We start from the raw sequence: 23,955 nt of genomic DNA on the forward strand, positions 1-23,955 counted from the left end.
GAAGACAAAAGGGCAGAGCGAGCGTGAAGGTGTGTTTGAAATTTCACGCTGACAAAAAGTTTTTTTCCAATTTTAAATGCTCTCACTGGCATTGGGAGTGGAAAGAGAAAGCCTTGGAGTACTTATTTGAATGTATTTCATTGTCTGTAGGTTTTAACGTGGTGCAAAAAGCCTGAAAGCTCTAATCTGAATAATAAGAGGGTTTGGAGTGAGGGATGTATTTATAAATACAGCAATTGCCGCTCCAAAAAAGTAAGAAAAAAAATCAGAGTGAAAGAATTTATCAGTAGCGAAATCATTCAATCAAAGCACACAAGAACTCCCCATGGATCTTAAGATGACCTCTTCCTGAAAACCCACCCCTACCTTGCTCATAGCAGTCAGGGCAGGGTCACAGGCTGCATCCAGGTCCTGCACTAACAGCTGGATGCTGTTGGAGATCACACTGCAAAAGAGGGGAAAGGAAAAAAAGCATCAAGCATGAGTTTTAGACTCACACTGAGTCACAGAGTGCCAGAACTGGAGTGTTTGACTGTGAGAGGAGGAAAATCCTCTACTGGCTGAGAGCAGCACTATGATGGGAATGCACACGGCTACAACTTGTACTGAGGAGCTGGGAAATTCTGCAAGGAGAGAGGACGTTTTTACAGTTGACTTTTCTCTGTTTTAACACAAATAAGGGGTTGGGGATCAAAGGTGGCAGATGAAGAGGAGAAATCCCCAAGTATCAAGTCCAGCCTGGGATTCAGCTGCCAATTTAATCCAGTCTGTGTAACACCAGCATTTTATCATCTCTCCATTTATTCACAGCCAATATTCTACCGCTCAGAGGAACTTGCACAGAGGATTTAAAAAATGACATCTGCATGAGTTCTGTGTCTCCCATGTGTGAAGATGAAGGCAGATGTCTTATTTACACTATGTCTAGGACTGCCGCCATCCATTGTTTGAGTTCCTGAGACATATACCAGACTAAAGGACACATTAGTCAAACACATTTCCCTCCCTCCACCCCTTTTTTTAAAATCTTTTAACAGCATGATATTGCTTAGAGACATATTTAAGGCCACCACATTATGATGTGCATAAAGGTGCAGCTGATCCTAAAACAGCAGCCCAGAAACTCGGACCCCCCTCAGGGGCACAGAGCCAGCACTCCCACTGCAGACAGCTTCTGCTAGAAGCAATCAGCAAAAGTGATTCTCTTTCACTAAGCAGAGTTTTTAAAAACAGCGTCAGCTTCAAATCTGCCACAGACGCGTGTTTACAACCTCAGGATAGCATTTGTGTCAAGGAGCGGATTTTACTTTTGCTCTTTCTCATGGTGGTGGCACAGATGAGAATCACAGGACTGTGGGAAATGTGAGCAATGCTTCCTCAAACCATCTCTCCTCCCCCTCATTGTCTTCGTGGAGTTTTGCATACTACTCTGGGGTTCACAGTTCAAAATATTTTTAAATGTCCGCCTTCTCACCGAGATATGGTGTCACCCACACTTAATTCTGACCCGGGTTTTGTTCTTCACCACGAAAGGTTGCCTGTTCCCCTTCCTACAGCTCCAGCACATGAAGTCTGGAACAGGATGCCAAGTAAAAAGACTTCCTTCAAAGCAATTAATTTGTTTGTAAAGGCAAACTCATCCAAAATTAGTCGGAAAAATTAGCACGGGAGATGAAGTGACCACAGGCTTCAAGTTACACGATCTAAAACTTGCTTTGGGATAAAAAAAGCCCGTGACTGTTTCTGCCGGTGCCTCTGCTCCTGCTGGGCACTAGAGAATCCGCTCCCCAGGGGATTCCCCCAGGCCAGGGGAGCCAGACTGAAACGGGCACAGCTGAGTCCTGCAGGGCAGAGCTGGGGGTCAGCACCAAAGAGAAGCACAACGCTCTGAGTGCATGGAGAACGACCCCACCACTTGTGTGTCCATGCTCAGGAGTCTGTCAGAAGCTGGGTCACCAAGGGCAGGCTCTCACCTGAAAGCCACAGGTTTGCAAACAGGGAGAGGAATTCATTTGTCTGCACTCCAGAACAAGCACCTGGCTGTGGAGGGATGGCCATGACATGCTGAGAGGGTTTGGAGCCTGGTTCTGCAGGAAGACACGTAAAATCCTCAGCCCAGGCAGCAGTGGGTGGCTCCTCACACCATCCCTGACATGCACAGAAGGGATGGATCAGGAAGATGAGGCCATAAAGGAGCAGGACAGGAACTACAGTGAGCCCAGCCCTCGAGGGGTTCTCTGAATGCTGCCCATAATCTCACAAAACAGATCAACTGGGCAATGATGGATTTCTGGATTGACATTACATTAATTTACCTTTTGCTGAACATCAAGAAGTTCCCATCATTTCTCCCACGTTCCTAAAGAAGCTGCTTTGCCACCCCAGGGATAAAACCCTCCTTTCCCACACAACTGGGGTGGTTCTGCACTCGCCTTTCCCTGAAAGAAGAAACACTTTCCAGGGTGCACAAACAGCGTTTTATCACTTATTTTATGACTGTGCCTAACAAGACATCAAATCCCAGAAGAAACAGCTTGTTTGATGTTGAATGAGCTAACACCAGCGAGGTTTATAGCCCTGACTTACACTGACAGAAGGCTGGACAAAGCCCTCAGCTGGAACAGAATGAAAGTCAATTAAAAGCCTTTGTTACAAGACATATCAGCCCTGTCAGCTGGACTTTAAACCTGTCCAAAGCAGCAAACGTGAGCTATAGATTAAACAACTTCCAAAACACTTCACACTGGCTGTCTGGGACCAACCAGCTCCTGAGGCAGCCACTGTAGGAATCAAGCAGCCACTCGAGGTTGTTGGTTCCTGCTGGCAAAATTCACCCTCCACTTGTCCACGTTAAGAAAATCCCATCTTCTGGCACATTTTGTTTCTCCTTCCCTGCTACCTTGCTTGCTTTGGCTGAGTGGGCAGAGCAACCCTGAATTTCAGGGATTCACTCTTTAAAGAGAAGAGGCTGAAGGGAAGGGAGTCTCTGCAGCCTGGAATGGAGCCTGAGTCCATGTGAAAGAGCTGGATGGAAATTCAGTGGGATCCTGTCCACTGCAGCAGGAGAGGAGGAATCACAGGAAGGAAGTCTTCTAAAAAAAAAGAATCTTACTGCTATCTGGGCTGAATCTTAGTTTTAGGGAGAGAGGGGAGCTGGTGACAGCGATTATTTTCCCAGTCTTGCCAAGATATTCTTTTGTCCGATGGGAGGCAAAACAACTTTTGCATCAATTTTCTTGTCTCAAAAAACACATTCAATCTGTCTGTCAGGGGTGGAGAGGAAAGGATGTTAGAGCAGAATATTTTTAGCACCGCTACATGAAAAGTTATTTTAATGAATGATAATCTTCTCTCAATTATAATCCCCAAATATAAGATTGGATCAGCCTTTTATGTCATCTGAAATGGGGTTTGATCATACTGACAAGGCTGCTGATTACCAGGGGGAAGTTAAAGCAGGAAGGAATGTACTGAAATAGCTTCCTTTCTTGAAATGTAACAGCCACCTCGCAGAGCTGCCAAGATGCAAATGATGTTTCAAATGGAAACTCACTATTTCCTTTCCCTTTTCCAGTGCTCTCCTTCCCTTGGCTCGGACCATGGGGAGCAGCTCAAGCCTGTGCTAGCGCTGCTCTCGGAGCAGCCAGAGGATAGATAGCGTGCCCTGCGGACCCGGCCGGGTCCCGGGACACCGGGATCTCAGGATTGTTTTCACTCCAGCACCATCTGCCTGACAAAAGGGGATGTTTGGGGCACTGTGGGAGGAGGCACGTGCTGGACGTACACGCTGAAAGTGTCCATCTCTCCTGTCAGGTTGATTCTCTCCATTAGGCTCGCGTCCACTTTTTCTTTGAGCTTCTCTTCCAACTGTTGGGAAACAAAACAAGCAACAGGGAGATCAGGTTTCTAACTCGAAATAATCGTTCTTGAGAACTCACGCCCTGGAAAGGTCAGCTTTATCTGTGACCAAACCATATCCAAAACTCATCCGGTGACACTGGAAATCTTTCCCTCTTGGCATCCCAGACCCTGTTGATCTGCCAGGATGGGCCATGGTGGCTCCACGTCCTCAAAGAATTAAAGCTCCAAGGTCAGATATGTAACTCTAGCACGACATGCTACCGTACTAGCTTAACACCGTGGCATCTGTCCTGCTAATAAAGATGTTTCTCAACACTCTGCCTGTGCCCAAACTGCAGGGGATTGCCAGACCTAGTGGTGGAGAGGCCTGGATCCAGCCAAACATCACAGCTCATTCCTGACCCATGGCATTTTGGAAGCACCTGAATGGAACGAGCGGCGTGGCTGCAAATCACATCAGCATAAATTCCTCCTCTCTCTCTCCGCTCCACATTGCCCCAATATTTCCTGCAAGTATTTTCCCAAAAGTATTTTGAATTATTGTTGTGCTTGTTTTTTATGAAGGGGAGACGATGAGAATCTTTTTTTAAAAAATAAATTTGGTCCCCAATCCCAAACAAATCACCCAACGAGCAGAAAAAGGATTGAACCCAAAACTGATGCTGCAAAGCGGGATTACAAGCAAATTACTTTTCTCAGGTAGAAATAACAAAATCAATACTTTTCTCTCTTTGAAATACAGACTGAATAATGCAGAGCTCAGTAATCGATGGATTTTTTTATTGCTTTTGGCCGTGCCAGTCTCCACAGCCACACAGAAGAGGGGCTGGTGCCCCCTCCGAGGAAAACTCACCTGCTGGGTGGTGGCCAGGCAATACTCTGCAGTACTTAGGATGCTGCAAATGAGGCAGAGTTCTTCTAAAGTAAACTTTGCCACTTCAGAGCCTTCCTTTTCTTTCAGCAAACTTGTGATGGTGAGCCCACCACTGCTGCTGGTGGTCCTGGGGGGTAAAAATAAAACAAACACAAAAACAGATAAAACCTGTGAGGTTTTTGAGCGTACAGACGCTCGAGGTGCAAAATTACTGCTGGATTTTAATGCCATGAAAAAGGTTTATGACCATGACCCAACACCCTGTGCAACACAGGACATCAAAGCCACAACTGCTATTTTGGTGAAGGAATTCCTTTTACCAAGAGCGTTGTACCAGGTCTTCAAGCAAAGGACAACTCACTTTCCTTGACAAGAAAACAGATTAGGATGCAAGTGGAACACAGCTTTCCCCAGGTAGCTTCACCTTCACTGCCAGTTATCCAAAATCTAATTAAAGATTACGGAAGAATCTCAGAACTATCAGGAAACTTGTCATATTTATCTCTGCAGCACTAAACAGCTGTCCACGTGCATTTGAGACTTTGGCAATCTGTTTTAAAAGCTGATGGTATCAACAAAGTAAATTACAGAAGATGTGCCTTCCTCTCCACCGTGTTCCAGTGAGCAACGCTCGTGTATCAACAAAGAAAGACTCAGAGCAGTTTAGAGGCAGGAAATTCCCTGCCTCTCAACTCTTTATAATCCAAATCCATATTAAAAAAAAAAAAAAAAAATAGGACAGTGATATTTATCTTGGACAGCAAAAATGGAGCACTCGAAAAAAACCAAAAACGTGGATAAAGAATGCAGCTGAGGTCTGATGGAGAACACACATTAAATTTATCTTTCCACTTGTCTGGATGGAACCCTCTCCCCTTCCATCTGTGAAAGACTTCACTGGTTTCAGAAAGTCATTCTGCTGCTCCCAGGTTTACAAAGGAAACAAATGGAAGATGTTACACAGCAAATAAAATTATCTGCAGCGGAGTTTTGGCAACGTCTCAGGAGCACCTTTAGCCTGTACACTGATAACATATTGCTGCAAATTTGTTATGATTTCCTTTCCTTTCACTGGATTTACATCTACAGATCTTATTTACACAGAGATAAAATGCTCCAGAGCAGAGGGAGGTACAGGGAAGCACTTTAGCATCTCACAAATAAACCACTTTTGTTATAAATTACCATATAGATGATGTTGGGCCAAGGCAGCTGAGAAGCCCAGTATGAGCTGGTTACCCAAGTAGCAATTCTGAAAGCCAGGCCCCTCTGAAGACACCTGGGCTGGCATTTCAAAAGGAACTTCACGAAACTGCAAAGCTGGCTGCTAATCAAAGCCAAATATGAAGCTATTCTCCAGAGGCCCTTAAAAGAAAAACGATGTGTGACTGCCCATTTGCTCTCCTGCTTCTTTCTCCGTGCAAGAAACCGAACTTTGGAGAAAGCCATGAAGTAAATGGAGTGATTCCTCTGCTACCTGGGGTGTTTGACAGGGAAAGGAGTGTTCACAAGGATGCATTTATCAATTATCTTTACAAATCATCTGCTCCTCGCTGCAGTGGCACGTCTGCAGCACCGGGGGAAGCCGAACTCACTTGGGCAGGTTTCCAGAGAGAATCTTCCAGGCGTATTCCCGCAGGTACTTCTGGAAGATGGTGGTCAGGGCGATCATGGGCTCGCCAGTGCTGAGCTGGGAGCACTGCACCATGCACTTCTTGTAGTACACAAAGAGGTCAGCACAGCTGGGCAGGACGGCTCCTCCTTCGTCCACGTTGGGCTTGGGGGGACCCTGAGCCTTGAAGTCAGCCACAAACCTGTCAATCAGCTCGCCCAGATTCCTGAGGCGGGGAACAAAAAGGAGTTTTGAGTCTGTTGAGGGAGGAACCGGAGTGAGAAGAAGGAATAATGCTTACAATGAGTTGCCCTGTCTTGTGACAGCGGCAGGTTTCAGGTTTAGCAGCTGGGTATTCCCAGCCCTTTCTTATCTCCACGCTCCCGGCACAAAGCTCGCACAATTCCACAGCACGAACCTTTTGTGCTCAGGAGTTCCAGTGGAGGCTTCAAATCTGTTCTCCAGCCACACATAAAAAGCTCCCAGGTCTGCCAGGACTCGCTTCAGTACATTTGATGCAAGTGCATTAAGCCTGTGCTCGAGTTTCACTCCTGGCACCTGGAAAAGGGACAGCCAAGGCTTCCCATCCCAGCAGCCTCCAGAGAAGACCTGGGGGAATGTGGATTTTGAAGGGATGTGCTCAAAATGCTGTGTGCCATTTGCCATTTCTTGGTCCCATTTGGATACCACCTGGTTCTGCACAACTTCACACGTCCTTTCAAGAAGTTTTATTTAGCACGAGCACAAAGTGCACTTCCTACTTAAGATTCCTTTTAAAAGCACAAAAAGCCCTCTTATGGTCTCCAGGGATTCATTACAGCCCGGTCCTTACTCAAATATTTCTGTCTTCAGGCAACAATAAACTTCACTCCATCCCTTCACCAGGACAAAAAGGCTTTTGAGCATGGCACAGGGCCAGAGCCATCAACAGAGCACCAGAGAACCTTCTGATCTTGGGGAGTTCCTCTGGTCCTGCTCCTCCAGACGCAGCACATCCGTGTCAGAGACCAAACCCAGCTCAGCCCATGGAATAACCTCTGCCAGATGGACTGAATTCCAGCAATAAACCTCCTCCCCCAGACACACTCACACACAGACACAGCTTTCCTCAAGGAAGCTTGGCTTTTGGGAAATAGATAGGCCTTTCACATGAGAGAGGTGACCAGAAGGAGTCCCTGTGTTTTATATTCCTGTTTTGAATACGATCTTCCTGCAGCTCTGCCCTTCCCACGGCACAACCTTCACCCCCTTTGAGGGTGCAGTGGCTGGGCTGTGCCATGAGCCAGGGCTCCTAAGGGGAAAACCAAATCCTCAGAATGCTCCTGCAGCACGTTCTCACCTCTGCCAGTGAAAGGGGAAAAACCTGCCCACAACAACAACTTCCCCCCAGTTTCTACCCCTTTTTGCTTCCCCTCTCGTGATTCCAGCTTACCAGAGAACCCACGAGTCTCTTCCCTGAGAAACTCAAGAGGTTGCTGCCTCAGAATGGATGAACTGCTGGGCCAAACTTATCTCCAGAAATGTGCTTGGCATATCAGGACTCTCGGCCACGGAGCAACACTGGCTGGCTTTGGCCAGGCTGCTGCAAAGCTGAGCAGCCCCTTTCCCCACGGCTGCTGCCTGAGCACTGCACACAGCTCTGACTCCACACTCGCAGTTCCTCGGCTGCCTCACAAGCCCCGTAAAAACATCAGGCTGCTGCACTGATGTGATAAATCTCCGCACTGGCAGCGGCAATTGAAGGCTGAAGCGAAGCATTGATTGTGTTGGGCCACAGAGAAGCAGAATTTACCTCCCTCCGTAGCTGTAGCAGAGCCAAACAGATGGCTGCTGCAGGAGGGCTCACACGTGCTGCAGGCTGCAGATTCCTGCAGCTTCTCAAGGAAAGAGGACGTGGCTCACTCCTTGTCAAATTCAACAGCTGCATCTCCACCTCTGCATCTGTGCTGGCCTCCAGCTGGGCAGCAAAGTGGAGCTTTCTCAGCAGTCACCAGTCGCTCGATTTTTTTTTTTGCCTTCTCTCAGTCTCAAGGCACGGTCAGGAATGTCAATGGCTTTTGTTTCTTTATGCTTAGCCCACATGTTCTCCTCTCCTCCGAGGCAAAGTGAAATGGATCTGCCTTTTCCTGGTCCCCCAAGGTCTTGTCAGCCGGGATGCAGGAGAAACTGCAGCTGTTCCGAAGAGCTGGGAGAGCAGCGCCAGGGCTTCACGCTCGTTCTGATCCCAACCTGGATAAATCTGCCCATCAGACCAGGCTGTGGGACTGCTCCTATTTCAGAATGGCACTGGTGCAAGCAAAACATCGGGATACCGTGCACTAGAAGAACTAATACATCATTAATGCACACCTTGGTTGATGGCAGACTTTCACATGAGTCTCGGCTGGCCCAAACGCGATACGAAGGCCACAAATCCTTGTGTGGTACAATGGGAGCACAGAGAGTCTGGCAGAGAAAGCTGCTGGGAGATGAAACACGAAGAAGGCGGGAGAGCTACAGAAAATGAGTATTTTCTCCACGGACTCTGCGGAAAAGCTCCAAGAAAATTCTCTGGTAGTGCAGATGTGGTATTTCCTAACAGTAGCGTATTTATTGGGAGGGAGAACTCGCCAAATCTAACCAAGAGAAAGAACGAAATGAAATCACATAAAGGGAATTCTATTCTGCTTCTTTTCATTCCTGCATTCCTCTTCCTTTTTTTTTCATTTTTTTTTTCCTTTCACTCAATCAATTCAGGGTTGTCCTGCACCTCTGGCAGCCACGAGAGGAACCAGGAACTCGTGAGCAGCACGAGAGAGGAACGGGGTGCTCAGGAAACCAGATGTGACCAGAGCTGGGCAGCGAGGAAGGGCAGTGGCACCGAGACCCCTGGAGCACTGCAGAGCAGTTTCCATGGACTGGAGGCTTTGGAAGCCCCTGTGCTGCTGAGGCTGCAAACACACAGCACCAAGTGCCAGTTTTCCGAGCGCTCTCGGCTCAGACGTGCCTTCGAGCGGATTTAAGGAGGGCTCTGCACACTCTCAGCCCTGCAGACCTGACAGAGCTCTTCCTCCCCTCCAGCAGAACAGCTCAGCTCACGTCTGCGTGCTCCTGCTGCTCCAGCTGACCGCAGAGCAGAGCTAAAGGCGCGCATCCCAAAGGGGCAGGAGTGAAATCTGCTTTGCCGGTCAGAAATCTGATATTTACTCTGCAGCTGAGGGTGGAGAGCAGCATCTTTAAACTCCTTCTTTCAGGTGTCTCCTCTTAAGCTGCTACAGATTCTGGCACCGTGTTTCTCTAAATGGGTATGGAAACAATATTTTTGGCAGAAAACGTCCAGGCTTTTTTTTTTTCTGCCACAGATTTAAAGTAATGATGAAGAAAACTATCACACTGCTCTCACTGTTCAGAGCTCAAACATACAATTAATGATCCAAGCAACATCTCATTTTCAGACATCGGCAACAGACTCCTCCAAAGCTCAATCAAAGCAAGAAGAAGAGAGAAAATCATGAAGGAAAGCAATTTTTGGCAGTCAGGGGCAGCATGGGGAATACTGTGGCAGTTTTTCTTTGAACTCCCTGCAGCCTGTGGCTATAAAGCTAATAAAAACCATCTCATGATTGTAAAGGAAAAGGAGAAGAGGGGAAAAAAAAAGGCAACTGAAGGGGTTAGGAGCACAGTGGGGTAGAATTACCAAAATGGGGATTAAAATGGCCCCCAGTGAGAAGGGAAGAAACACTCAAACAAGTCTGTGCTCAGTTGGCTGAGGGCAGGGGGGAAATATCAGTTTCCCTTTGTTACACTGCAGAGCGGAACCTAAACCCAGCAGGACACAGCGCTGTGCAAGGTTTCAGCCATTTAATGATTTTTTTTTTTTTTTGAAGCATAAAAAGTTGATGGGACATGGAAAAGCTTTTTCAAGATGCTTATCATGGAGTTTGAATAAAATCAGGACACTACAAGCCTCGAGTTACACATTCTGTCATGTGCACAGCCTTGGAAGACAGAAGAGCACACGCAGATGAGATAGGTGAAGCAGGCGCCTCCTCCTTCCCAGCCACCAACCTGTGCTAAAAGACTAAACTGAACCTTTTCCCACTGTTTCCTCTCCCAGGTGGCACTGGCAGTTGTACTGAGATGTTATTTAAACCCTGGTGTGAATCGAGGTGCACAAGAAAGCGCGGCGAGAGCCCTGAAAACTTCTCAGAGCTCGAAGCTGAAAGCTCCTTTCATTCGAGTTGTTCTGCTGCAAGTCAAAGAGGAAGATGAAGAAGGGTGCCAGGGATTAAGGCCCCTGACAAAGTCCCAAGCTGTGAGCAATGATAATGTTATCTTACAGCCAGCTCATCTACAGCAGCTTTCATCTGAGGATCTCAAATAACTTATTTCTACAAAGCAAACCTTGCAAGTCCTCTGCCAGGGAGCCACATGTGTATTTTACAGAAAACCCAACCCTATTATTTGTGGAAGACACGAGATGAAAGAAAGACACACGTCTGCAGAGGGAATTGCAGAGGCAACAGAAGTAATTTCAGGAGCTCTAAGCCTCTTCCACAGGAAGGCAGCCCTTTGCAATTACACACAAAACCAACCTCCCCAGCCCTCTGAACTCTCCTTTTGTCCAAGCAAAGGCCCCACTCAAAGTTTCTTGAACCACAAACACCGCTCCTGTTGAAATCAGGCAGCAGAGTTTCAATGAATTCATTTTCTGCAGCTTGAGCACAGAATCCAGCACAACCCAACACATCCAAAAGCAAACAAACCCCAAAACTCAGGCTGGTTACTCACTTGTCCTGGGACTCGATATACACGTAGAGGTGAGGCTCAAAGCACTTGGAAACAATGCCATGGAAAGGATTGTCAGGGACTTTTGGCTTCTTTGGCTGCAAGAAAACATTTAGAATGTTTGCTCAAACCTGCCCTGTAAGACCTTGAAGGAACAGCAATGAAACAGCACAGAAAGGATACAAATCTTCAGAGATACTGTAACACAGAAATTTGCTGTCAAATAATCGAAGCATATAAAAGCCATTTTACACAAGTCTTTCCTCCTTCTTAGAGAGCTGTTAGCAACCCAAGGAATTATCTTTCCACTTGTAAAATATTCTTAGCCTTCAAGAGAAGGCTGCTCCATGCTAACGGATTTCAGCCGAAGAACGTTAATGCAGTTTGCAAATAAAATCTCTCTGAATCCTTCAAGCAGTAACAAGGCCCCACTAGACCCCTCTGAAATCCAATGTAGCAGTTATTTGGAAGCAAGATTGAAGAATCCTTACATTTTAGAATTATCAAGGGCAGTAACTCAAAGTTACAGGCTTCATCTGAATGAATTTCATTTAGATAAACAACGTGTAATTACTGGAGGAGCCAGAATTATGCAGGCCACACTACAGGCCTGCTTTCACTGTGAAACATGTTTCTGGGGATGCAAATATTTCTATTTTTAAATCACATTTAGAGCATTGAGCACATGTGCCATTTGGGAGCCATCCTGTTTACCCTCATTTGAGTTTAGTGCTGCACTCTAACCACGGCCAAGCACAGCTCACCAAAGCCACTGGGACTACTCACACACTTAAATTTGTGCATGTTTAAGCATCAGGCTGGGCAGGGCCTTTAAGCTCTTTTTTTGCCTTACAGCTAGATTGCTATTATTCTTTTGTACTAATAGGTAATTTCTCTTGTTGCTTCCCAGCAAACCAGCAACTTTTCATTGGCTGCAAAGAGGGCTGCTGTGACTCTGGAATGGAATTCGTGCTTCTCTCTCCACAAAAGGCCAAGATCAGCTCCCAGCCAATGAAGATATGAATTTTTCCAGCTGAATTTCTTTTTTTTTTTTTTTTAGTGCAATAAAAGCCAAACGAAAGAAGCAAAACGAGAGAGCCTAAAGGACTTTCTCTCCTAAATGACAGAGGAGGTGGCACTAATAATTTGGCACGACTGTCAGAGTGTGACAAGGCAAACACTTCTCAGCAATAATTCAGCTCCTAATGATGAATCCCAGCTTATGGCTGCAAACCTAAAGTGAGGAAATGGTTTTGTGGAGCGAGGCCACCTCTATCTATGAGCCTTGAATGGAGATTTTAAGTTTTAAGAGCCTTGGGACAGAAGCATTACCAGGCATCCTCCACTCAAATCCCTCTGCCAGTGCCCGTTTGCGCTGGATGCACACACTCACTGGAGCTGGGAGGAAAAAACAAAAGGGCTGGGAATCCCAGAAACTCCCAGCCTGCCAACCCCCTGGCACGGCAGTGCCAGCACAAGGCTGCAGATTCACCATGTTTACCACTCACCAGGCTGGCAGAGCCAACTCCTGAAGCAGGCCTGGCCCTCTGTGCCTCTGCATCACGCTGCTCCCAGCGTGGCTGGTGGAAGGAATACTAAATCTTTTAACAGTAGCAGCGAAGCTGTATTTCTGAGTGTGCAACCCTGTCCAAAAGCTGCAGATGTTTAAGCTATTTCCTCCTTGAGTTTGATGGAAATAATAAAAGGTTACTGTTGTCACAGTAAGGAGGTCTGCAGCTGGCCCAGTTTCCTTTCATTACTATCCAAAGTAAACAGATTAAATTGAACTGCTAGGATTACCAAAAGAGGTGCCTTTTCTAGCATGGATTTCCCCCCAAAAAATTCTTGTGCTCCCTCTTAGATTCCCAAGTGTCTTGAATTTTCAGGACTGGTGCCTTGGAAGTGCTCCTTTACTGCAAACCCTTCATCTTCTGTGTCCCTTCTGCTCTCCAGGCAGTGACAGCAGAGGATGAGACCAGCAGCACTTCCAGGCTCTCAGCACGAACCAGCAGCTGCTGGGGCTGTGACACTGCAATGCTGGAGCCCACCTGGCACACAGGAGGCAGCAGGGCAGCAGAGCCCAGCACTGTGACACTGACACAAGGCGAGGGCAGCCTCAGCACCAACTGCATTTCCAGGGATGTCTCCATGGATGGCTCCACGAGGTACAGAGCAGCGACTCTCTCAGAAGCTCCTGAACTGCTGCATTCTGCTGTTTAATAAACCCAGCCTTAATTGCTGCAATTATCTCTTCACTTGCCTCCTAACACCACTGGCTCCTCCAAGGATGTCCTCTCATCTCAACACTGCACGTCCAAGCCACACTTCCAGTCATTAGGTATTGGAAAGCAAGCTCTGCCCAAAAAACGCGTCAGAGATGTCTCCCCAAGTTCCCAGCCTCTGTCTCACTGATAAAGTCCACACAATACCAAGTGTCCACGCTGTATTTTAATGGAAAGAGCAAAACCTTGCTTGGATCATTCTGTTTCAGGACTTTGGCTGTGGAGGAAGGCAGAGGGGCTGCCCTGCTCCTGTGGGAATCTGGAGGGGATGCAGCACACCAGACCGTGCTGGTGGAGAGCTCCCACCTCCCCACCTCCCCAGGGGCATGGATTTGAGTAGGTCCCATCAGGATACACCTGTTCATGGCCCTTTTACAGGGCTGTAAATCCCCTCAATAAGAGGAGTGTACCAGCCTCAAGTAACTCACAATTGAACATTTAGAAAACATCCATCTGGTGTATAAAAAAAAAAAAATACAGGCTTTGATACCGGTGCCAATTAAAACAATTGCATTTACCATTTGTTCTTCAGTGTTTGCAGAGGGCTTTGGGAGCCCTGTGCTTGGACAAGCAGTTAGGTGCTGCCTGCTCTGCAGAGGTAATGGATGAAAAGCACTGTAAAGATAAAAAAATCCCAGAAGTGATTTATCTGGAGTGAAAATCTAAAGCTGACACTTGAAAGTTCAATGACTTGCCTGGTGGTTCCAGACAGTTTGCCTGGCTGACAGGGCAAAATATGAATTGCAACTGTTTGTAGAGGAGCTTCTTTGGGGAGCTGAAAACCCAAATAGCTATTTCATCTCGCTTTGACAGAAATCCTGTAGTTACATTTGGGCTCTTGCTCTACAGGCTGGAAGAGAATGCAGCTCACTCTCACGTGGCAGGATTGTCTCTGCACTATTAACTGGAATAAAGATTGCTTTGGTTTCAGCGAAGTGAGCCAGAGCAAAGCACGGTCGTACTGGGAGCCTGAACGCTGCACAAAGGATCAAAACTGCCCTAAATTAATTGCTCTGGAGACAAAACTTTTCCAATCAATGGGATGGGAAAAGCTGAGGCCCCACCGGAGATTCTGACAGCTGAGACCTTCAAAGACTTACTTTGTCCGTATCACTTTTCTCCATCACAATCTCATCTGCCTCTGCCCCAGTTTCATCCTCCAGAAAAGGGTTGGTGGAGGGAGGTGGCACTTCTGGCTTCTTCTGCTGGGAAAGAGGAAGAGCTTTAGGAGAACAGCCAGTTTTGTGCCCTCTGGCACACAGCTGCATCCGCATTTTGCTCTCCTGAGCCCTTCAAAGCACTGCCCAGCAATTTGCCTTCTCCTAGCAGAGGTGATCAGCTCCTGGCTCCCTCTCCATCTCTCCATCCCCAGCCCCTGCTCTGTTTGCACCCACGCTGCCTGAATCCTCCTTGAAAGGGCCATTTTGTCCACTGTGACATTTCCACTCTCCCAAACCCCACTCCAAAGCGTGTGGTCTCCACTGGAATAACCCACAACAGCAGCTCCAAAACTCTGCCCTGCAATAAACCCCAATTTGCTGCTCCCACTGTTTGTCCCCCTCTCTCTGCACTCACCAGCCAGCAATTTATAATGGTGGCCTTCATTTTGGGTAAGAAACAGGGCAAAAGACAGCCAGAGTGTGACAGGCTCTAGGCATGTCAGAAAGGGGGAAACAGGATTTTCTGTCATTTGAAACCAAACCCTCCCCTTCTGGTTTTCTCACTTGTAACAACCCAGTGCAGCGAATTTAATTAAAGCCGCAAAATTTCTATGAAATTCGTCAGAATAAATAAAGCCACATTCTTGAGAGATCTAATTTCAGCCAGGAGGAAAACCTTACAGGACTTCCTCTTTTAATTAGCAGCACCCACTGCAAATGATGAGCGGGTCCAGCAGGCTTTCCTTGGAGGCTGAATTATCACATCCAAGCAGGCTTCAAGACACCAAAACCAGTGACTTCTGAGCCATACATGCCCTAAATGCTGCCAGGGCATTTGGCTGGCAGAGCTCTGGGCTGAGATTCCAGCCAGGAAAAGCTCAGAGGGGGCTCCAGAGATATTCCCTGAGTTTTCTTCTCTTGGTTCTGCCTTCACAATCTACCAAAAGAGACAACGCAGAAGCTACCAATGTCCCTGCAAGCCAGAGCCACAGACAATGTGGGATGGGAAGCTGGTACCATGTGGTGGATGTGTGGTACCCAAAAATGAGGAGAAGAGGGGACTTTTAGCTATAATGTGTCACTGACACGTACAGAACAAACATTACAAGGCAGTTACCATCCCATAATCACTCTGTGGCTCTCCAGAGCTATGTGGCTTCAAACAGCTCAGGGCCCCAAAAGAGCACACCAGCACAGTATTTTTATCCCTGTGAGCCCTGTGCCATCTTCTCTACAGCCTCCATGACTAAAAATCACTTTTCCAACTAGGGGCCACTGAGCAGAGTCACATTAAACACCCTGAGGGTGCAGCTGACACTTTTTGTAGTCTCTACCACCTGAGCTGTGTGTGAGGGGGTTTCTCTCTCCTGAGAAAGCTGCTGAGTAAAGGACAGCCCTTCCGAAATCCCCTTACCACTGTGCCATCAGTAAGAGTGCAGCCTGAGAAGCGCTTGGCCAGGAGCCCTTCGAAGTTGGTTGTTCTCTGAATTGCAAACAAAAGCAGCTTCACCTCGATCTCCTTCGCCCTCGTGCGCATGATCTTAGAGAGCTCTGCCCTGCAAGAGAGAGGGGATAGAGAAAATACAAATGTGGTTTTCTACAAAGATCTGAAACCTAACACTGCAACTCAGTCCGTTCCCCAGAGAGACTTCCATCACAAAATTCAGGCTAATTCCTCAGAGGCTCTCGAACATAAACCCGCTTTGCAGATCCCATTTCAAACACAACCACAGTTGTTCCCAGCTCCGTGGGTAACAGGACCCCATCTCCTGGCAGCCAGTTGGGAAAGCCCTCAGGATCCACCCTTGGGAAGCACAGTGACTCCCAGAACAAAGGCAATGGTGCTACTGGGACTCCACCTGGCACTTCCCTCCGTTTCCCTGTCTCTGGCTGGCAAAGAGCCTGCTCTGAGGCACTCACACCGCCATCAGCTCACGCTATTCCACTCGGCCTGAAATATCACCGATTTCCACCTCCGTTACGCTGAAAATTGATTTCCGCATCACTTCGATTTCTCACCGCTTCAGCGACGCTTCTCGGGCTTTCCCCTCCTCGCGTCCTTTTAATCACTCACAACTCCACAGAGACATCTGCAGCCTGCCTTTACACCAGCGTGGCAGGAGCCGAGCCAGGCTTTTACTTGCAGCAAGCAGGGCGTGCTGGGAGGCGGCGGCAGCAGCGTGGGGCTCACCTGGTGACGTGGCAGAACTCCACGGCGATGCGCTCCGTCATGCACCACTCCGCGGGGAACATGCGCCCGTACTTCTCCTCGTAATCCACCAGCTGCCTCTTGATCCAAGCGTAGCGCCGGTCGATCTTATCCAGCCAGGCCACCTGAACCCCAAGGACAAGGATATTTATTTTTTTTTTTTAGCACCAACAGCATCTTTAGCAGCAGAAGTTGCGAGCAGTCGGAGCGCTGCAGCTCCGCGCAGGAGCTCGGGCGATCGATCAGAGCTGATTTGACGTCGATTAAGATCCTCTGAATGCTCCAAGGGGAGGTTTAGGTTGGATGTCAGGAAAAATTTCTTTACTGAAAGGGTTATCAAGCACAGCAACAGGCTGCCCGGGGAATTGGCTGAGTGGCCAGGCCAGGAGGGGTTTAAAAGATGTGTGGATGTGGCACTTAGGGACACAGCGGTGAACTTGGAATCGAGGATCTTAAAGGCCTTTTCCAACCTAAATGATCCTGGGATTCCAAGTGCTTCAACACATGCCAGACAGAAAATCCTATCTTGTGCGAACTAAGAGAGCAAGTCCTGTTGAAAATGAGGATAACAGCACTCCTAAATCATGCAGAGATTATTGAAAACTCAATCCAATAATATTTCATTTGATCCCACCCTCTTTGTTTCGCAGACTTGAGGTTAAAGTCAACAGTGGGATGAGAGCGCAGGAATTCCTGGATTCTTACACTCAGCTCACATTTAAACGCCAACAAGAATTCTTACAACCTGAGCAGGAAGGGATTTTCACCCCAGTTTTGGTGTTTTCTGGTCAAAACCCAAGAATATTAATCTAAAAATCCTTGATGGAAAAATGCTATTTAAACTTAGGCATTTTAGCCTGTCTCCATTCTACATGAAACATTTGAAATTGATAAAATACACTTTGATCTAAAGGTGATTTTAGTTTGTGTGGGTTTTTTTCCCAAATTCAAGAATGTTAAGGCAATCTTTTAAAAAGCTGTTAGTGTCAGGACAGGAAGTTTAAAAATTAGCTACAAAGATAAATAACTTCCTAGAAATCCCTCCCCCTCAGCTTTCTAAGTATTTTGGGGTGTTTCTTAATTGTCTGGGGGCGGGGGGTGTTGGGTTTGCAATTTTCAGAGTCTCATTTTCCAACCCTTTTCAGGGCAGGAAATAAATCTAATAAATCTAATGAATTTATTTATTTTCTACATCGAGGGGAGAAAACATTTCTAGCGATGAGCTGAGGTCTAAGGTGGGAGAATCCTGGCAGAGATCACACCAACTCCCAGCTCATCAGCCACTCCACATCACACCCACAATCACTTTCCAAGCCCCTGGGATAAAAACTTTTCACCACAGGAACCTGTGGAAGCGTGAATTTTGGGAAGGCCGGCGGAGCTAAATGCGAAATCCAAACGGAGCTTGCTAAGCTTCCCTTACATCTTGATTTTCCTGGAAAAGGACCAGATACTCCGAGAGGTGTTGTTTAATAAATTTCTTGATGATTTCCTGTTTGATCCTGGGATCCAGGACGTTGGCTACCAGGCAGGCATCACGTAGGACGTTGCTGGGCCCACCAGTCCTCTGTCAAAATAAACAGGAAGAAAATGATTTCGGGTTAAATAAGTTCAGTGGGTGATTGCAAATGCATCCAGGTTGTCTTGGGTTTTATCCTTTCCTTAAATTCTCTTTGCTGCTGCTGCTCTTTTTTTACTGCTGCACGGAAACCGAGCTGCTGCCATTTCACTGACCGTGAAGCTGTTCCATGGTAAAGGCAGAGAATTTAGAAGCATTTTTTTAGAAAAAGGCTGTTTTGGGTGCTGCTTCACACGGACACAGATCTGCCCTTCACCAACTGCTCCAAAGAGTCTCCTCGTCCCTTTACTTGTCAGTTGTATGAAGAAACCAGCAGAGCTGGTACTTGGAAAGACAGAACTGGTGCTCTCTTGGAAGTAAATTCAAATTCACACCTACTCCCCTTACTGTTTGCAAATGTTTGGATGCACAAAGCTGGGGAAGCACAGTTGGTGCCTCAGCCCCAGCCCAGATCTGTATCTGCGCTGAGTAAACCACAAACTTGGTGGCACTGTGTCAGCAGCCAGCCTGTGCTTGGCTTCCTCTGAACAAAACACAAATTTTTTGTGACAAACAAATAACCAGGGACTGGGTGAGAGCCCAAGGAAACCCCAGTGGGGTCCCACAGATGAATTCTTGCCTGGCTGCAGCCCTCTCTGCAGAGGGGAGGGAAGGGTGGCACATCCCCTCCACATTCCTGACAGGAGCCATGAGAAATCACCCTCTGCCTTCTAAAGAAACTCCTGAAACAGGCAGAGAGCAAATCTAGAGGGAAAACGAGACTAAATCCAACAACAATCACACAGAACCGTTTCAAGTGACACTTTTCAAAGGGAGGAAGAGGGAAAAAGTGAGAACTTTACCTTGGTACCTTGAGAAGGAAAGGCTTCCTCGAAGTCAGCCAGGATCTGCTGCCCCAGCTCATTCTGTGCTGCCTTCACCCTGAGGGGGACACAGGAAAGGTTTTGGTGGTGGCTCAGAAACCTCCCTGCAAACATCACTGCAAGGTGGCTGAAACCCCTCCAGCTGCATGAAGGTTTGGAAGGCATCAAAAGGATGCTGAAGAGAAAACATCCACACTGAGAAGGTCTCCGTGTGTGAAAAGTGAGTGTTTGCTCTCTGGATGACAGCTCTGCGTGCAGCAGAACGTGTCCTGGATTCTCCTGCCCTGCTGCCATTTAATACCTCAATAAGGGCCAGTCAATCAGCTGAGAAATCAGCCCTTTGGAAATCCTTTAATGCCAGCGTGATCAACGTTTAAATTCATTTACGCTGATCACATTTCAACAGAAATATGTTTTTAACACGTGAAGAGCTTCACCATGTCTCACTCCTCACCGTGAACCTGTCACAGCTCCAGGTGTACTGATCCACTTTTAAGTGAATACTGCTGGCAGCAGCTTTATCCTATAAATTCTCCACGTCTTGGAGAAGCACAAAAGAGCAAAGGTATGAAATGGGAGTAGAAAAAAAACCCACAACCGTGCTCTATTTTTTTGTCTGACAGAATAAAGCTTCCAATTTCCAGAAATGAAAGTCAATACAGCTTAATTGATACTTCTAGGGAAATGGAAATGCCTACACACACTGGAAAGTGCCAAAGCAAACAGTGAGGCACTTGTATCCCCTTGCAGGCCTTGAATTCTTCCATCAGTTTTTATTATACTGGAAACACTTTCAGGTCTAAACTGATCACTCAAACACTGGATTTTTCCACTGAGATTGATACTTCAGCAAGACTGGCGACATTTACTGTCGTGAAAATGTTTGTTCAGGCTGTGGGCAGAAGACTTAGGAATTTTTTTCGTGCTTGTTTAAGACTCCTCAACCTTATCAAGGAATGATCTGCTTCTTTAATCTCCCCATTTGAGTTCCATTAGTAGCAAAAACCTACGAGATGATCTGACAATGCTGGGTTCCCTCACGGTGCCAAATGCAGAAAATTCTAGCCCTTTAAAAGTGAAGGCTGAAATATAACTTTATATCTGTGATTTAACTGGATGTACGACCTGCCTTCCCCAGGATTTATTTATGGGGATTTTGTTGGAAAAGCTTCCTGCCTGCAATGTCAAAAATAATTCTCACTTAAGCTCTCTGCTTCACAGGAATGTTCAGAAACTCCTCTACTCTTCCAGGTAAAAATCCCCAGTTAACAACTTCATAACTGGGAAACAAAAGGAATTCACTAACATGTCGAAATAGGAGTGGGAAATTTAATCAGTAAGGAGGAAGCCATAGCTGCAGGATTACTCCTGCTTAAATTCTACACTTCCAGCTCGTGTGAGAAAGCATCACAGAACCAAACCCTTTGATTCTTCAGGAAAAGAAGTGGGGAAATAAGAAAAAAAAAAAAAAAAAGACACTGAACACAGATGGAATTTTTTTTTTTTTATCTTTTAAATAATCAAGAAACAAGAAGTGTGTAGAATGAGGAGTCACAGAAATTAGCTGAGTTTGTATGAACAACTGGAAGCTATTAGCAGTGATACTTCTTTCCTTAGAGAGGCTGTGGGGACCTTTCCATTTGACAACAGCTGCAGTGCAGCACAGTGGAGGCACTGAAAAAGAGCAGCAGCCAGATTCCTAAAGACTCAACAAATTTAAAAGAGCCTCTGTCAAGCAGTTAAAAGCCCTGTCCACAAGCTTTGTTGTTTTAGGCACTGATTCAGGAAAGTACTTAAGGATGGTCTTAATGGGGATTCTCATAGCCTTAAATTAAGGAACTTGCAGGAATGCCTTGCTCAAGCGGGATGTTAAAAATACGGATTTTTTATTTTAAAAATAGGTCCTGCATAAAAAAAATCCCTCAAAACCGGGCAGGGAGAACAAGTTTGAATTTTTATTTTTTTTTTCTTTCATATTTTCTAAGAGAGGGACAGGGCAGAGCCATCCAAGCAGCCAAAAGTTTAGGTGTGCGTGCGAGCAAGGACAGGGAGCCCCAGTGCCCTCCCAGCAAATATCACTTTTTCTACAACCACACCCGCACACTCAATTATTTTCACAATTACGAGCACACACCCAGAAGCAAGAAAACCTTTCTGCCACCTCTTTAGAGGCAGAGAACACGGGGGGCACTTGCTTTAGCCACTGGAGATTATTGCCCCCGTGGAAAGCTGTCAGCTTCCCAATAATTCACAATATTCTCCACGCAGTGGGAACCGCAGCATTAAAGATAAAAGCGCTGAATGACCTCCCTGCAGTGCCTGAGGGGCTGTGGAACCCCTTCACCGAGTGAATCGGCTCAGCAAGCCCAGATAAGAGATTTAGGATCTCCCAGAGCCTCAGGTGGGTTGGCTAAGGGTCTCTTTCCCTGGGTGGGTTCCCCCAGAAACGTGCTGGGATATCCCACACAGCAGGGAATTGCCTTTTCCTGGCGTTGCCAAACCCTCTGGTTATCCAGCCATTAATGATTTCTGTTCCTCTGACTTTTGTTTTATTATTAGTGGCTTTTGTTCTCTGTTTCCCCCGCCTTTAAAAAAAAAAACAAAACAAAAACAAGAAAACCCACTGCTATGTTTCGAATGACATTCAATTAACAGAAAACCACAACTCCTTTAGCCAAAGCTACCAGAAATCTTAAACCACGCCTGGCAGCTTGCTGAGATAAAAAGAGGCTGAGCCAGCCTGTTTTCCTGTGGCAAACTTATAATTATCTTCCTCCTAAATACTTTCCAGGCTTTTTTCCACTATCTGCTGGGCCTGCAAGACCACTTTTCTGGGTGGGTTTGGGACCACTAATTGTACCTCCCTCCACAGACAGAAAACAGCAGAGGACTGAGAGATAAGAAATAATTCCTGTTTACTCCAACACAACTGCGACTACCAGTGCGCTGCGTTAAAAATTGTTTTAGGAACCCTCCTAGGAAAATATTTACATTTGGCTACGAACGGTGACATTTTGACATCAGAACTCAACAGGATCAGCATAAGAAGCCAACTAATTGAGAGCTGAGTCCAGGTTTCCAGTGAATCCTGAACAGTGGGATTTTTGCTTGGTTATTTTCAAAGGGACAGAACAGGTGGAAAACAACATTAAAAACACATCATTACTTCTCACAGCATCCAGGAGCAGCAACCCAAATTGAATACCCCATGACAAAGAGCACATCCAACACCACGGAGCAGGCACTTCTCCTTCCCATGGTTTCCCATTCATACTTGGCTTCACTCCATTCACACCATGAAAAAAGAGGTTTTTTATTTCAGAAGGCAGCAGAATCTGCTCGTTTAGCCGTGTATATAATGGGCTTATTGTATATAACGGACATTGGTTACTGTCACAGGTCTGTGCCAACATCTACTAAAGCATTTCTTGCCTTCCCAAACATCCTAGAGGCTTCACTTGCACCATTAAAACAAATCCATGAGATATCAAACCCCAGCAATTTCACAGTCTAAAAATATCCCTGCAAGAAGCCAGGCAAACTTCCTCTGACGTTTCATGAATCACGAAAGGATTTCCAAGCAAAAGAGAGAGAGAAGTCAACTCCAAACCAGGCCCTAACGCAGAGGCACGGAGTGGAACTCCAAAAGCAGAATTACGGTGCCATGGACCTCCCTGTAGGAATTTTCTGCCTGGATGTGGAGCAGTAAAGAGCTCCCAGCAGCACCCCAGAGCAGCTCCTTCTGCCCCACAAGCAGCCTCCTCTATCACTACCAGATGGTGCAGCTCTCCCTGTATAAACACTGGAAGGAAAACCCTGCTGAGGCAATTCTAAAAATAGGAGGAACAGACTTTCTTGAGCTTTTCAGATGCTTATCTTGAAGGGAGAATAAAACAAAAGTTTTCCTCCGTGTCCTTGCCAGTCTGGCTGGCGTGACTCGAAACCACCGTGCCTTCTAGCAGGAGCCTGAGTTGGTTTTTATAACAACCAGCAACTACAAAAGTATTAAATAATCATCCACCAGAAAGGGAAAACCAGCCAGAATTCTAGACCAAAGCTTAAATGATATTTGGCCTTAAAATGGCCAATGACAGCAGGTTTCTGCCCAAAGGGCATTACCACTCTGGAAGAAATGAAGCAAGCAATCTTTCAGAGCACAATAGACAACAGCCTCAGCTCAGAAAAGCACTGACATATGTTTACATTTCCTTGATGCTCGTGTTCATTTAAGCAAATGCTTATGGTCAAATGCTTTGTTAAACATCCCTCCTCTAGATTTCGAGTGGATTTTTCTTCTGCTCTGTTTCATGGATTCCATCTGTGTTTTCTGGAAGAGGTATCTATACCATAAAGAAAGCCCAACAGATTTACACGAAAACATTACAAACAAATCATTCAAACTCTGTTTCCATCACTGAACAACACAGGGAGCCAGCTGCTGTCTTAGCAAAAGGAGTCACCAGGAAAAAATAATGACTGTGCCTGGAGGACTCCTTTGAGCACCTCTGTGATGAGCAAAGTCATCTCAGGCAGGGACAGCAACGTCCCCTGGCACAGGGAGGGTCTTGTTCCCTCAAATCCCATCTGTCACATCCCAAATGAAGCCAAGATTGAGGAGAAATGGTGGCTTAGTGACCACTGAGCCTTCACCTGCTACCGCTGAGGGTGGTGGGGACTTGCACCAAAACTCACCAAATTAAAGGGCGACTCCACTTCAGAAAATCAAAACTGTACAAGCCCAGCAGAAC

The 23,955-nt window shown here is 46.5% G+C and overlaps 1 protein-coding gene across 2 annotated transcripts in view; it reads right to left on the reverse strand.

Moving 5' to 3' along the window:
- Positions 1–23,955, reverse strand: part of VPS53 (VPS53 subunit of GARP complex) — a 61,080-nt gene that overhangs the window by 16,207 nt on the left and 20,918 nt on the right. The window contains exons 8-17 of one of the 2 annotated variants that reach the window (XM_040082374.2): positions 19,187–19,265; positions 18,189–18,332; positions 16,748–16,890; positions 15,971–16,112; positions 14,497–14,598; positions 11,118–11,212; positions 6,331–6,573; positions 4,715–4,862; positions 3,785–3,867; positions 367–445 (exon numbers count right to left, since the gene is read on the reverse strand). In XM_040082374.2, the coding sequence (XP_039938308.1) occupies positions 367–445; positions 3,785–3,867; positions 4,715–4,862; positions 6,331–6,573; positions 11,118–11,212; positions 14,497–14,598; positions 15,971–16,112; positions 16,748–16,890; positions 18,189–18,332; positions 19,187–19,265 (1,258 nt within the window). Of the gene's footprint in view, positions 1–366; positions 446–3,784; positions 3,868–4,714; positions 4,863–6,330; positions 6,574–11,117; positions 11,213–14,496; positions 14,602–15,970; positions 16,113–16,747; positions 16,891–18,188; positions 18,333–19,186; positions 19,266–23,955 lie in introns of both variants that reach the window. The other variant, XM_040082373.2, reaches the window with a different exon arrangement.

Source organism: Hirundo rustica, chromosome 19 (assembly GCF_015227805.2).
Source record: "Hirundo rustica isolate bHirRus1 chromosome 19, bHirRus1.pri.v3, whole genome shotgun sequence".
Taxonomy (NCBI): Eukaryota; Metazoa; Chordata; class Aves; order Passeriformes; family Hirundinidae; genus Hirundo; species Hirundo rustica.